This window comes from Marmota flaviventris, chromosome 6, assembly GCF_047511675.1.
Source record: "Marmota flaviventris isolate mMarFla1 chromosome 6, mMarFla1.hap1, whole genome shotgun sequence".
Classification (NCBI taxonomy): Eukaryota; Metazoa; Chordata; class Mammalia; order Rodentia; family Sciuridae; genus Marmota; species Marmota flaviventris.
Window position 1 is genome coordinate 107,427,644 of NC_092503.1, and position 14,074 is coordinate 107,441,717.

Genomic DNA, 14,074 nt, shown 5'->3' on the forward strand with positions numbered 1-14,074 from the left:
ATGAAACCCAGAGCTTTATGCATGCTGGGCAAATGCTCTATCACTAAGAAACCCTTCAAAAAGACATAAAAAGAGTAATTATACTATCATAACTGGTGAAAAATTAGTATTTTATTCTAATACACACATGTGGATTTCATCATATGTACTGATTTGAAATGAGAATGTCAAGTCAAAGAAATGAGAATCAACCTCGGTTATTCATTCATTTATTGGTGTATTCATTTGACACTTAGTGAGTTCCCACAATGTACCAGCCAGGCACACTTCTGGGCCCTGGAGCTAGCATGGTCAATGAGGATATCATGCCTCTGCCCCATGGGAGCTCACTCTGTATGGGAAAGATGGTCAGTTAAGCAAGTGATTTATAATTAAACATGATGAGTGTTGTCATTGGACACACTAGATACATTAGGAGCACACAGTAGGGTAACAGAACCATGTGGGGGGCAGAAAAATGACAAGGGTCACACATGAGGTTAGAGGTCTTGGTTCTCAGAGGCCCCTTCAAAGCAAGGCAGATAAAAACTGCTCCAAACCACACTGGTGGTGAAGGATGTTCTGAGCAGAGGAAGGGGCTCCTGCAGTCTGGCTGGCATCAGCAGGTGGGTCACTGCCTTGGCCTTTGAAACATCATGATGGAGATGATGGTGATGGTCACGAAGATCACAGTAGCCATGCCACCAATCATCAGACCCAGGGCGCTGCCGTGCACCTGCATGGCCTGACATCGCTCCCCCGTGTAGAAGAAGGCATGTCCAGAGATGCACCTGGGAGAACAGGACACAAGGGGAGTGTGGCAACTACCTGGGCCTCAGGTGCCTCCTAGCATCAAGCACCACCCTAGACATGACAGCAGCAACCAGCCTAGAGCAGAACCACATGCCTGCCTCCATTCCAAGCACCTTATGCAAATCATTGAACTTAAACTCTCAAGGCAGTGGGAGAGGTAGAGATTGTTATCAGGCCCCTCTCACCATCCTCATTTAACCTCAGAAATGTTTGCTAACTTGCTCAACATTGCGTGGTTAGTATGTGTTTTACACAAGAAGCTTAATCCTGAGAGGTAGACCCCCAGGTCCAATAATCCTGGCCACCAAGAATTCAGGAGGAAGGTCTGGCACACTCAAGAACATGGGACCTGACACTGGCTCTGACCGTGAACTTCAGGGGAGATTCCCCAGATACAGCCTGACTCACTGCACTGGTCAGAACTTCAAAACTTTCAGATGGTATCATTGTAAGGGTAGTGTCCTACTACTTATCTCTTAAGGTTGTCCGGAAGCCCACATGAAATTATGAGGGTACTGTACCTGCCAAGGTGGTCCATACACAGTTGGCACATAATAACCTTACCCTGTTATTTTGGGTGCAGGGTGTATAAAATGTTATTTGATATAAAGATCAACTATTCCAGAAGCAAGGCATCAAGGGTAGCGTTTTGTCCCTTCCATCATGGCCGTTCCAGACTCTGTTTCAAACAGCATCTCTGCTGCAAAGGCTACTCAACAGAGCAGGATGAGGCAGTCAGAAGTCAAGACCCCCTTTTATTAATCCTGAAGTTATTTTACCTTTATAGGCTTCATCTCTAGCCTGACAATATACTTAAAAATCACTAATAGCAAATTTGTTCAACTGTTTTTCTAACCCAGTACCCTCCAAATACAGTTTAATTATATTCTCTCTGAATATAATTAAAGCTCTTTGAAGAGCTTCATCCACAGATGAAGGTTTGTGGGAAATACTTTGACTGATGGGAGGTTGACACATGAGTGGAGTCACCTATCAGAACCTGGCATCCAAGGACCTATCAAGTAAAGAGGTGCAGAGTGCAGACCCATGGCCATGAAGCCCTCGAGAAGCAAGGTGGGCATTCTGCAGTAAAAGGAAACAGAGGGCCAGGTGTGGGGGTGCACTTCTGTAATCCCAGAGGCTTGGGAGGCAGAGGTAGGAGGATCATGAGTTCAAAAGCCAGCCTCAGCAACTTATTGAGGCCCTAAGCAACTCAGTGAGACTCTACCTCTAAATTAATTTTTTTTAAAGGGACTGGGGATGTGACTCAGTGGTTAAGCACTACTGGATTCAATCCCTGGTACCCCCCCCCCAAAAAAAAAAATACAGGAACCAGAGGGCTCCTTAGAAAAGTGATAGATTCTGCAGCTGGTGCAGGGAGAATAAAAGATGAAACTGGACCATCCTCTGGTACCAGAAAATAACACTGTGTTCGTGAAATTATGGGTGATGCTGAAAGCACACAGGAGCCATCCTGGAAGAGCTCCCAGAGAGCAAAGCTGGAGCCATATGAGCAACAAAATAAATAATGGAATTACTGAAATGTCACCCATGGAGTAAAATATTTATGATTCCTTAGTGTCATAAACAAGTGATTGCATTAATAAATGAATGGGGGAGAGGATGGTGATTCATGATAGAAAAATCCCAACTAGTGACTGTGGAGGAAGTGGACGAAACAGGAATCATTGGGAGACCACAGTGGTGACAGCCATGGGCAGGATCCCCCAAGGGGTGCTGAAATTTGTGGGCAAGGATCTGAGGAAAAGCAGGGTGTCTGCATGATCTCAGAGCATCTCTCCCAACATGCATACTCATTGCAGAGAGAAGATCCGCAACTGTCAAGCAGGAAAGCCAGGGGAACACCCCCTTGGCCAGGCAATGAAGGCTGACGTCACCAGTGACGACAAAGGGACATATCACTTCTGTCCTCTCTTGTCCAAAACAATCTCAAGCTAATCATGGGAAACCATGGGGTAAACCCAAATTAGGGAAAAATTTACAAAATATCCCACCAGCGCTCTTCAAAAGTCGCAAGGGAATGAAAGACAATGAAAGACTAAGGATTGTCCCAGACTAAGGAGACTTAGGAAACATAAAATTTAAAAAAATAAAAGAAAAGAAAAAGAACCACATAATATGTGATTCTGAAGTGGATCCTGGAGTAGAAAAAGGACATTGTGGAAAAACCTGGGAAATATGAATAAAGTCCACTGCCTAGTTAATAATTTTATATCTATATTTATTTCTTGGCTTTGTTTGTCATCCATGGTTATGTAAGATGCCAAAATTAAGGAAAGTCTTTTGAAGGACATAGGGGAACGCTGTAGTATTTTTTCAGTGTACCCATAGTTTAAAATTATTTCAAAATGAAAATTTTAAAAAAGAAGAAACCAAGTGGAGATAGAACTCAGAGGAAATGTAGATGTTTCAAGGCAATCTGAATGACTCCTAAATCTGCAACCGCTCTGTCAAATGCAACTGAAGCTTCTGTCATTACACACGTCCTTTTATGAAATACTTCTTAGGTTTCTTACACAAATGAACATTATAAAAAGAACTATCAAATAGAGCAAATCGTGCAGACAGAACTTGATGCAGGTCCCAGCTCCAGCATTTATCATCTGAGCCATTTTAGACAAATCATTTAATCTTTCTGAGCTTCAACTTCCCAATGCACTGAAGGAGGATAAGAAGAGCCCTTACGTCACAGGTCACAGGTGGCAGAGAGGATCAGTTTAGATCATGCAGGTATAATGCTTGGGAGAGCCTGTGACACAGGGCAAGCAGTAAAAGCAAATCAGATATTCTCATTCCTGTTATTGAAAATATAATAATAGTACATCAGAACAGATAAACTACAGAAATAATAATAATAATAATAATAATAATAATAATAATAATAATAAATCTTCTCTATAGATAGAGAAGATTTAAGCTTGCTCTTGAGTCCACTGGAGCAGGTCAGGGAGTAGAAAGTTCTTAGGCTAAAACCCCTGGGTCATTTGTGAGAACTATGGTAGAGTTAGAGATTCCAGTAACACCCTGGATATTGTCAACAATGCACCACAGGTGAGTAAAGAATGACAATTAAGACACAAGGGACTTGGGGACTCCTCTGCCCTGGTGGTGTGAGTCCACTAAACCAGGGCCCACACTTCTGGAGTCAAGGAAAACCACTCTGGTTGTCCATCTCACACAGTCATCGCCCTAACCTGCAAACATCAAGTGACAGTGGGAGCAGGCCAGCTGATACCACTGCCTCCTGGCCACTGAGCCTACCTGCAGCTCGCCATGCCCTTCACGTTCACACAGATTCCTTCATTTTGGCAAGGGTTTGGGTCACACGGATCTCTGAAGTACTGTGGCCAGTTGTGGTCCTCCAAGGGGCCTGTGTTCTCCACTGAACGTTTCCGTCGGCTGGGCTGCTCCTGGTCCCGGCTCTCAGGTAAGGTTTCCTCTAACATGGCCTTTTCTGAACCTTCTACTGGGGTCTGCTGCTCCTGGTTTTGGAGGATGAGGCCTTGAGAGATCGACCTTTTCTCTTTGGTGGGAACTTCCGTATGGTTCAGGTGGGTAAGATCTTCAGGAAATAGACAGGTGAGGAAGACCCAGAATTAATCAGTGACAATGATTAACAATCTACTATGAAGAAAGTTCTCTGGGTCACTCCTATCCCTTGTGAACATCACCCTAGGGACATGTAAAAGTGGCTTTGAAATCAGCTGATGTCTCATGAGGGCAACAATTTTTATTTTAAAGTGGTCTTTTCACATATTCGTTTATTAAGCTTGTAAGAAGAAGCATAAGTAAATGGAAATCAGCCAACTGTCAGATTTGATAAATTAACAAAAAGATGAAATTTTGGGTTCTCCCAAGGACAGTTAAAAATGTAGTCTTTCACCACAAAGAAATGATAAATGTTTGAGCAGACAACATACTTACCCTGGTCTGCTCATTGTACAATGTATTAAAACAGTACACAGTACCCCCACAAAGATGTACAATGTTATGTGTAAATTAAAAATATATTTAAAGATAAAAATAAGTGAAGACATGTGTCCTTGACCAATTGAGTAACCTGTGGCATCTTGCAAAACATCTTTTTAAAAAATTTTGGCCTCATCCTCAAAGAAGATCCCCTCACCTTCCATAGAAATGCTTCAAAATCAGTGTGAAAGCAGTGGAGCACACAGAGCAAGGATGATTGACAGAAGAAGAGCAGCACAAATACCTTCAAAGTCCACAAAAATGATGAGGTCATCGTTTTTAAGGAAACTCTTCCTTGTCAGCATTTGGTAGGAGATGGCCTTAGACCAGCCAAAGTCGATGCTTCTAAAACAATCACAGTCCTTATCATAGAATCCCACCAGGGAGGGTCTGTCCCAGATTATAGAGTCATTTATTGCTGCAAAATGATAAGTAACGTAATATCACATTGTCTTATGTATTTTACTTTACAATTTGTCTTTCATAAGCATATGGGACTTTATTCGTCAGGAAAAAAAAAATATGTGGGAACGAATCAGGTTATTTACTCTTTCCAGAACAAAAATTCAGAATCAGGAGATGAGGGGGGCAGAAAACTATAGCTCTGAAAGGACAATTGTCCACCACTAAGCGACTTCCTGAATGAAGAGAGAGATGGCTACACCTGCTTTGTTCTAAGGCTTACTACGGCCCTTCATTTGAAAAAAAAAATAGTTTTCCCATTCTTTTATTGATGTAGGTTTATTTCATGGATGTAATCACATTCAGTAATAATTTTGGAGTCAGTCCATTAGCTCAGCACAGAGCCTACGAATTCTGAATATTTGATAAATGATTAGCAATATATGCCTTCTCCATTAGAGAGCTCAATATGGCAGGAACCACATGACTCCTTGTAATCCAAGTACCTAGCACAGAGTTTGGAACATTGCAGGCCCTCAGTAGATGCCTGGTGAGTGAATTTAAGAAAGACAAGGAGGAGAATGTGACACTGAAAGTCTTAACATAAATATTCAATGTAACTATGTTGTTGATATGCCCAAGGGGGAAAAAATGTGAGAGAATGTTGTTCTTTCTTGTATAGACAAGAATCATGTTTGTTAGCCCTTCCAGACTGAGAGTCCCTATTTATTCTCAAACCACCTACCTGAAGATGTATGGGACTCAGAGGTGGTTAACAACCGGTTTAAGGACATCCTTTTTGTAACATCCGTTTCCTGGTCGAGTATCGTTATTATGGCCTGTCTGTTAATCACCGGCCATTCCAGGATGGCGTCATTCTCCCCACTGCACAGGTGGAAAGTGATTCCCAAGTAGTCAGAGCTACTGGAGGTTATTCTTCCATGGGGGTATAAGGTCACCCCAAAACCGTATCCCTCTGAATTGTAGAATCGAGGGCTTTGAAGCTTGTCCCCTTTAACTGTGTTCTGAAGCACCTGGGAGATATTCCGCACTGTCCAAACCCCTGTGGGGCAGGGTGTTTCTGTCAGAGTGATGTCATCCAGGTAAATGCCCCCATTTGAGTTCTGAGGGTCACCCTTTGCACCCTGGAAGAGATAGCGAAATTTCTTTTCCTCTTTCAGTGTCACATGGCCAATTTTCCAATTATGGTCGGAATCTCCTGAGGACAGAAAAATAAGGTTCATGACAATGGTGGATGACGTGTAGTGAGTACTCACTATGAGTCTTGCACTGTGCCAGGCATGTGACATCTCATTCAATCTTCTAACAGCAACCCTATACAATGGCACCATTACAGACTCATTAGCTTTCTAGTAAGGGAAAATAGCTTAAGAAAAGGACATCTATGATCTATTTTAAAATCATCATTAAATCTTAATCATGAATTTGTTTTCCACTGTTATGGTTTAGAAACATGGTGTCCCCCAAAAGCTCATGTCTGAGACAAAGCAAGAAGATTTGGAGGTGAATTGTTTGGGTTATGATAGCCTTAACCTAATCAGGGCATTAATCCATGATGGGGATTAACTCAGTGGTAACTGTAAGTAGATGGGGTGTGGCTGGAGGAGCTGGGTCCCTGGGGGTGTGACTTTGGGGTATATATTTTGCCCTTTTTGAGAGGAGCTCTCTCACTGCTTCTGCCTTGCAGTATCCTGAGCTGCTCACCTCTGCCATGATGTTCTGCCTCACGTAGAGCCCCAAGGAATGAAGTCGGCCCTCTATAGTCTGAGACCTCTGAAACCAGGAGTCCCCCAAATAAACTTTTCCTCCTCTAAATTGTTCTTGTCAGGTGTTTTGGTTGAAGCAATGATAAAGCTGTCTAAAACATCCACCACCATGTAATTTCACAGGTTCTGTGTTTCTTCCTGGGTTTGCTGTTGTAACTGAACTCCATTCCCTCGTGTTAGCATTAAAATGTCCAAATGTTAGGCTGTACCATATGAAACAGACATTTTCAAAGTCAAATAATGATAATTCCATAAGGCCCAACATTTGACTTGTTGGCAAAATCTGGAAGTCTATATTTTTTTTTTCTCTTCTTCATAGTATCTGAGGGAGATCCAGATCATCCAAAGACAGTCACTTTTATCCAAATACCCACATTCTAGGGATGATTGGGTCTACTTGATTTTTTTTTCCTGAACTGAACCAGAAGTAGAAATGTTTAATTATGCGCTGAGCCTAAGAGGGTGAGGGGACTATTCCACAATGTGGGATCCTATGCGAAACAGCATAAGAACGCAGAAAGAAGCCTGAGGATACCAGGAAGAGGAAACTGCTAGGTCAGAGCAACTCAGAATTTCCAAAAGTAAGCCTTGACTTTAATATTTTGCCTAAGGTAGACCTTACCACTGGGTTAACAGACAAAAAAGAAAGAAAGGAAAAGCTACATAAGTAGAAATCTTGTTGAATAAAATGAGCTCAGATAGGTGCCAAGGAATTTAATCTGAAATGACATTGAGGAAAGGGCCTTTTAGTTATCTTTGTTCCTTTTCCTGTGTCTTCTGACCAAAAATCTCCTTATAGAGGTCTATTTCTTCCAAAGTTGAAGATTCCTCTTATCTCCTTTTTTCCTCAGGTCATCCTAAGAACAATTACAAGAGAAAGATCTACCAATGTTCTATTTCTGGAATGGAGCTTGTATGGTTAGGTGACATGGATATGTAGGAGAAAGGTGGACAAGGTGCACAGACCACATGGGTAACACAAATGGACCTAACTGCCATCTTCTGGGTCCAGCACTACAGCCAGGTGGAGGACATGTGGACTGGAAAGGTAATGGATGACAGAAAGCCCAGATTATGGACAGAGGCACAGGATTTGTACTATTTACCCAGCAGGGTTATAGATGCTGGGAATTCTGACAAGAGAATAAAAATTCCTTTCTTGTTAATGAGTAATTGCCTTGTTTTTTCATAATATATGTTGTTATAATGAGGTTGAAACATGGGACTGTGGTACTGAGAGAAAGTCCTGAGAGGCTATGCCATCTGGGGAGGGACTGTCATTGATAAAATCATTCAAGTTTTATCTAAGTGCTTCCACAGGACTCTCCTGAATCAGGGGATAAAGATGCTAGAATTGCTCAAGAGAAATTTCATCTTTGTTAGTTCAGAATTGTCATTTATTATTAGGGGCTGCCCTCAGTGTGTGTGTGTGTGTGTGTGTGTGTGTGTGTGTGCACTCACACATACTCATATTTTTATGCAAGCTTTTTGCATATAAGTTTGTATATTAGCTTTATGGATTATAGAACATATGCTATATACATAGGTATAAATATAGACACATTTTGTATGTAAGCATTTTGGTTAAAAAATATATATCACAAATATGAAAAGCTATTCAAAGACAATTGTAACTATCTTACATTGAAAACCCTATAAATACCAAGCAATATTCAACTAGCATTTTAGAAAAGTTTCATTAACAAGACAGTATCTGAACAGACTACTTTAAAAATCAATTTATATCATGCTTCTAGAGAACTTGTAAAGCATGGAATGGTTGCTTGATTGATTCTGTGCTTACAAGGGTCACATTTTCAGTTTTAGATGAAAGCGAGTGATATTAGTTCCCACTGATATAAATATTCTAGCTTATTTTTTATTAAATATTTAGACTTTGGTAATGTAACAAATTCTCAACTCTTAAAGGTCATCTAGTTAACATCTTTGCATTACACCTGCTATGATAAATTTCAGCCAGAAAAATGAACCCCTTAAAACCATTTTCTGTAAAATTCCTAGATGGGACACAGAAGGGCTTGATTAGAGGTAGTTTGGGCATCTATTCTTCTGAATGATCTCTAGGAGCCTTCCTTCCTCTAAGAGCAGCAGCCTTTTCCAAGGTATGCAAATAAGGTTTCCTTTCCCCAGTTCATCTTAATTGAGAAATTCTTTGTTGAATGGGAAAACAAAACAGGAAAGCTTGTCTCTGTTTCTGGTATGAACATATAACTGCCACAACAAAAGAATGAAAGTATGTAGATTTAGAAGCCTGGGTCTGGATTTATAGCCAGATGATCCTACTGCCCACCTTAGCAGTTTAAGGTTTTCATGCTGACCCTCTTACAGAAATACACAAAGTAACACTTTGTGTTATTTTAGAACATGCAGATGATTATAGTAAAATTAACAGACATGGCTTATGTTCCCACCAACTTTACAAGCAGATTTCAAGTTACTTCCATATATTAAATAATGATATCGTTTGTTTTTCCAGAACAGGTGCAAAAACACTTATGGTCAATAATTGAACTACTCTCTGTCCAGCAACATCAAATCCTGCATCCCATTTACCTTCCCATCTCTACCTTCCGATCTTCCATTTTCTTTCTTGTGGTCCTGGCTTCCCCCAAAGCACTAGTGAAAACTGAAGGTACATATGCCTTTTAAATAGCATAGTTAAACAATGCTGTGGTAACTACATTCATCTAGTGAAACTTGCCAGGCAACATGGTAAGCTCTTGGGAGGAGGAAGTAGAGGAAGAGGGGGAAGGGGAGAAAGGAGGGAGAGGTTAGAAGGGTTGAGAAGGTAAGGGAAGAGGAAGGAAGAGGAGTGAAGTCCCAGGTTTTAAACCAAGTGTTCCTTGTGGGGATGCCTCCAAGTACCTTTAAAGGTCTTCATCTTGACCAACTTGCGCACATTGCCAGTGCTGTCGTCCCTTCTGACCCAGACCACCAGTCTATCCAAAGGGCTTCCTGTCATTTTATAATAAAACTGCAGGCACTGATGCTTCCTCTTGGGGTAAAGAATCCGAGACTCCAGCAGGGCTGCCTCTTCTGCTTCCCCTGAGCTGGTGTTGAAGTGCATGAAGAAGCCTGCACCTGTGGAGAGAGCAGCCCAGCACTCCATCTCTGGCTTCCCACACCCAGGTGCCTCACCCAGGCAAAGTGAGACAGGAAACAAAAAGGCTAGAACTCTTCTGAGGAAAACAAAAAGAAGGTCATTTGTCAGTATTCAGTATTCTCCATATTCAGTAGACACAGTCACTGGCTAAAGCCACAGTTCTTGGCATAGATGTGTGTGTGTGTGTGTGTGTGTGTGTGTGTGTGTGTGTGTGTCAGGGATTGAACCCAGAGGTGCTTAACCACTGAGCTACATTCCCAGTCCTTTTTATTTTTTACTTTGTGACAAGGTCTTGCTAAGTTGCTGTGGGCCTCACTAAGTTGCTGCGACTGGCCTCAATCTTCCCAAGTCATTGGGATTACAGGTATGTGCCACCACAGCAAACTTTAAAGCCACAGTTATGCACTGTCTCTTTCTCTTTTTTATTTTATTGGTGCATTACAGTTATGCAAAATAATGGGATTCATTGTGATATAGTCATACATGCACAGAGTATAATTTGGTCTATCTCATTCCCCCTTTTCCTGCCCTTCCCACCCACACCTTCCACCCCCATTCCTCTGCTCTCCTGACTCTCTTCTATTTTTATGACATTCCTTTTCTTTCCTTTTTTTCTCTTTTGATTACCTTTGTTCCAAAGGGTGTTAAGTGTATAACTCTGACTTAAAGAAACACAAGCTTCAACCAAAGTTTGATGGGATGCGTTCTCTATAAGACCTGTTCTATTTTTCTCATTGACATCATTGTTTAAACTAGAGATTCATTTTAAGTTAGCCTCTTGGTTGTACAAGGAACTGTAGGTTTAGGATTTGAATTTTAAGTATTCAAGATGAGAAGGGTTCAAATTCCCCTGCTTCTTGCTTAATAACTGGGTATATTATCAGGTGTAAAAGCAACTTTACTGTCCAATAGAACAGTGCATCCAAGATATCATAAGGACTACATGAGGATTTCACCTGTATTTAAATGAAAGCGTTGGAAGAACAGTGGAAAAGAAGGTGAAAAGATTCATATTAGTGCCCAAGCTGGAGTTTGCCTAACTCAGATGCCTCAAAACTCTTTCTCCTAAAAATAAACAGGTAAACAACTGTTGTTTGGGAAAAAAATAGCACAATTTTCAAAGTCCAGCACAATGAAAACTTCTTGCATATAAAGAAGTATTTTAAACTATATTTCTGCACTCAACTGCTTATCACAGGGCTCCAATCAAAACATTTCACAAAATAAAAATCAAGTGACTATATAGCATAGTCCTGAGTCCTATGGCCATGCTCCCTGCCTCATCCTGCCTCACACATACAGCATGTACTTTTTGTGTTGGCAGCAAGCATTGATGGCTTAAATAAGCTCTCCAAAAGGCTTAAAAATAACTTCATGGGGGCTGAGGATATGACTGCATGGTGCACTGCTTGCCTAGTATGTGCAAGGCCGTGAGTTCTATCCCAGGACCACAAAAACAAACAAAACAAAACCCCAACTTAATGACTTTAATATTACATCCAAGAAAACTGGATTTTCTGGTATGTTCTTTTCAATACTTGAACTTTGGTCTGAGACCTCTGCATCATAAAATACTGAATGCTCGAGTTAAAGAAAAGTAGTGCTCACAGAGCTAATAAGTTTTTCAGGTGGTCCTTGATCAGGAATTCCTGCCCCTAAAGAGTATAAAGTGAGAGTCAATAACTCAAACCTGGGGTTCAGGAGGTCTAAATGTGTGCCCAACTCTGCCACTAACCAGGTGTTCTTTCTTTTGTCTACATTGCAAATAGGAGGTGGGTTCTATCTTAAGGAATCCTTTGAAGTCAATGCATCTAGTAAAAGTGCTCTTTAGCAGTGGAACTGAGTCCCTTAAATGCTACCCAAGAGGAAGCATTATGGATGGTAAAGTTACCCTGATAAGATTTTTCCTTGTATTTCTTCTGGGGTGTGGTCCTTTCCTTTCCTACTTGGGTAGTAGAACATTCTTCCAGCAGAATGTGGAAGATGAATGATCTTCTCAAATGAAGATCATGGCTCTGTCTAGATGTGTATTAGCCTAGCAGTGAGCCCTACAGTGGGGGGGGGGGGGTGGAAGAGTCTACCACAGCAACTTGGAGAGAACATCAGACTTGGATCATCACCCTTTGGATACTTGGGATGATAGGTGTGAAAAGCTTGTGTGGGAAAGAAACTTTCACCCTCTTCCAAGGCCAGAGAGGAAGAATGACAGTGGCTCTGACTTCAGACATAATCCCAGGTGGCCTAGCATCTGGGACACAAGCTGGGTCCCTTCTGAAAGAAATCTAACCAGCTCTCAGACAGGAGGGACTCAGTGAATCCACAACAGCCAGAAGACCTATAGAATGGTGCATCTAGGTCCAGATACAAAAACAGAAATGTAAACAGTAAATGAAAAAATTAAGAGTGAAGCTGCTGGTCTGTAGCTGGGTACTCCATATGGATTCTTTTTTTTCACCCTCTGTGAAGTATTAATAGCTTGATGTTCAGAGTTGTACAAATTCAAAGACTTTTTCAAAAATAAAATAAAATCACACACAATAGCAATTTCTTGTGGTCACAATTAGTAAGTGGTAGAACCAGATTTCAAACCGAGGTCTGTCTGACTGTATGGTTGTTTTGCTACAAGAACTATATATAGGAACCACCTGAAACTGTGCTATGCAATATGGTGACCACCAAACACAGGTGGCTACTGAAAGCTTGAATTGTGGATGGTCCAAACTGAGGTGTTCTGTAATGGTAAAATACATGCCATATTTCAGACACTTCATATTAAAAAAAAAGCAAAGCATCACAATCATTTTCATATGGGTTACCTGTTTAAATGCTAATATTTTGGATACACCTGCTTAAATAAAATATTAAAATGAATTTCACCTGTTTCCTTTTACATTTTATGTGACTATTAGAAAATTTACCATCATGTATGTTGGCTAATGTTATATTTTTATTGGAGTACTCGGCTATGGAGACATTACCCTTATTTACAAGGTCATATCTTATCAATCTTATGTCCATATCAGTTTCATTGTTGTTAAAATACATCTTTCTTTTGCATGTTCAGAGCATGAATTTTTAAAAATTTTTATTGATTATTTATTTACTTATTTATCTTGTCAGTACTGGGGACTAAATCCAAGGCTTTGTGCATGATAGGCAAGCACTCTGTCCCTGAGCTATGAGCAACAACCCCAACCTATCTGGACTCTTTTTATTGAGTTAGTAATTAAGATATGAGAAATGTTCTTTTTTAGATTCTCAGGTTTGATAACAAACATTCTAATTAAGGCAAAACATGCTGGCTGCCATTACGTAATTGAACCATCTCAATCACCAGGTTTCCACTTTCACTGACCTGTGCATTGTCCCACCAAGGTGTGATCCACTTGTCCATCCTGAGTGCCATCCTCATGGACCCAGTCAGCATCATCTCGGGTGCCCTGAATCATCCCACAGATGTTTGTCATCTCAAAAGTGCAGTGGTCCAAAAAGGTATGAGTTGTGGCTGCAGATGACATTTTTGTCATCTGGTTAAAAACGTAAAGCATCTTCATTCCAAATAACTAATGTCTTAAACCACTAAAACTTCACTGTTCAAATACAACCAGATCCGAACCTTCTATTTTCTTGACTTTTTCTCATGGAAATCCCATCATTGTCATTTAGATCTTAGAACTTGTCAACATAGACCCAAACCTATCTATCTTGCAGAGCCCAAGTGAAAAGACCTGTAATCATTCTCTGCTATGTAAATGCCAACTATGAACTCCTTCAGCTCAAGAACAAGATACTTATAACCCTGGGCTTTGCACTTGGTAGGTATTTTATACACATTTTTTAAAAAACAGAATTAAAGACCACGCCTGTGAAGACTAGTGGGGTCATCTTAGAAAACACCCATCCCAAAGGATTACTTTAAAAATAGCATGGGTAAAGAATCTTGCAGGATACAAAATACTTTCAAGCCCATTGTCTCTCT

The 14,074-nt window shown here is 40.8% G+C and overlaps 1 protein-coding gene across 1 annotated transcript in view; it reads right to left on the reverse strand.

The window, feature by feature from the left end:
* Positions 1-321: 321 nt before the first annotated feature.
* Positions 322-14,074, reverse strand: part of Mep1a (meprin A subunit alpha) — a 39,865-nt gene continuing 26,112 nt past the window's right edge. Inside the window, exons 9-14 of the mRNA XM_027938297.2 lie at positions 13,451-13,600; positions 9,858-10,073; positions 5,930-6,403; positions 5,027-5,200; positions 4,075-4,375; positions 322-770 (exon numbers count right to left, since the gene is read on the reverse strand). Coding sequence (XP_027794098.2) covers positions 611-770; positions 4,075-4,375; positions 5,027-5,200; positions 5,930-6,403; positions 9,858-10,073; positions 13,451-13,600 — 1,475 coding nt within the window. The 3' untranslated portion in view covers positions 322-610. The remainder of the gene's footprint in view (positions 771-4,074; positions 4,376-5,026; positions 5,201-5,929; positions 6,404-9,857; positions 10,074-13,450; positions 13,601-14,074) is intronic.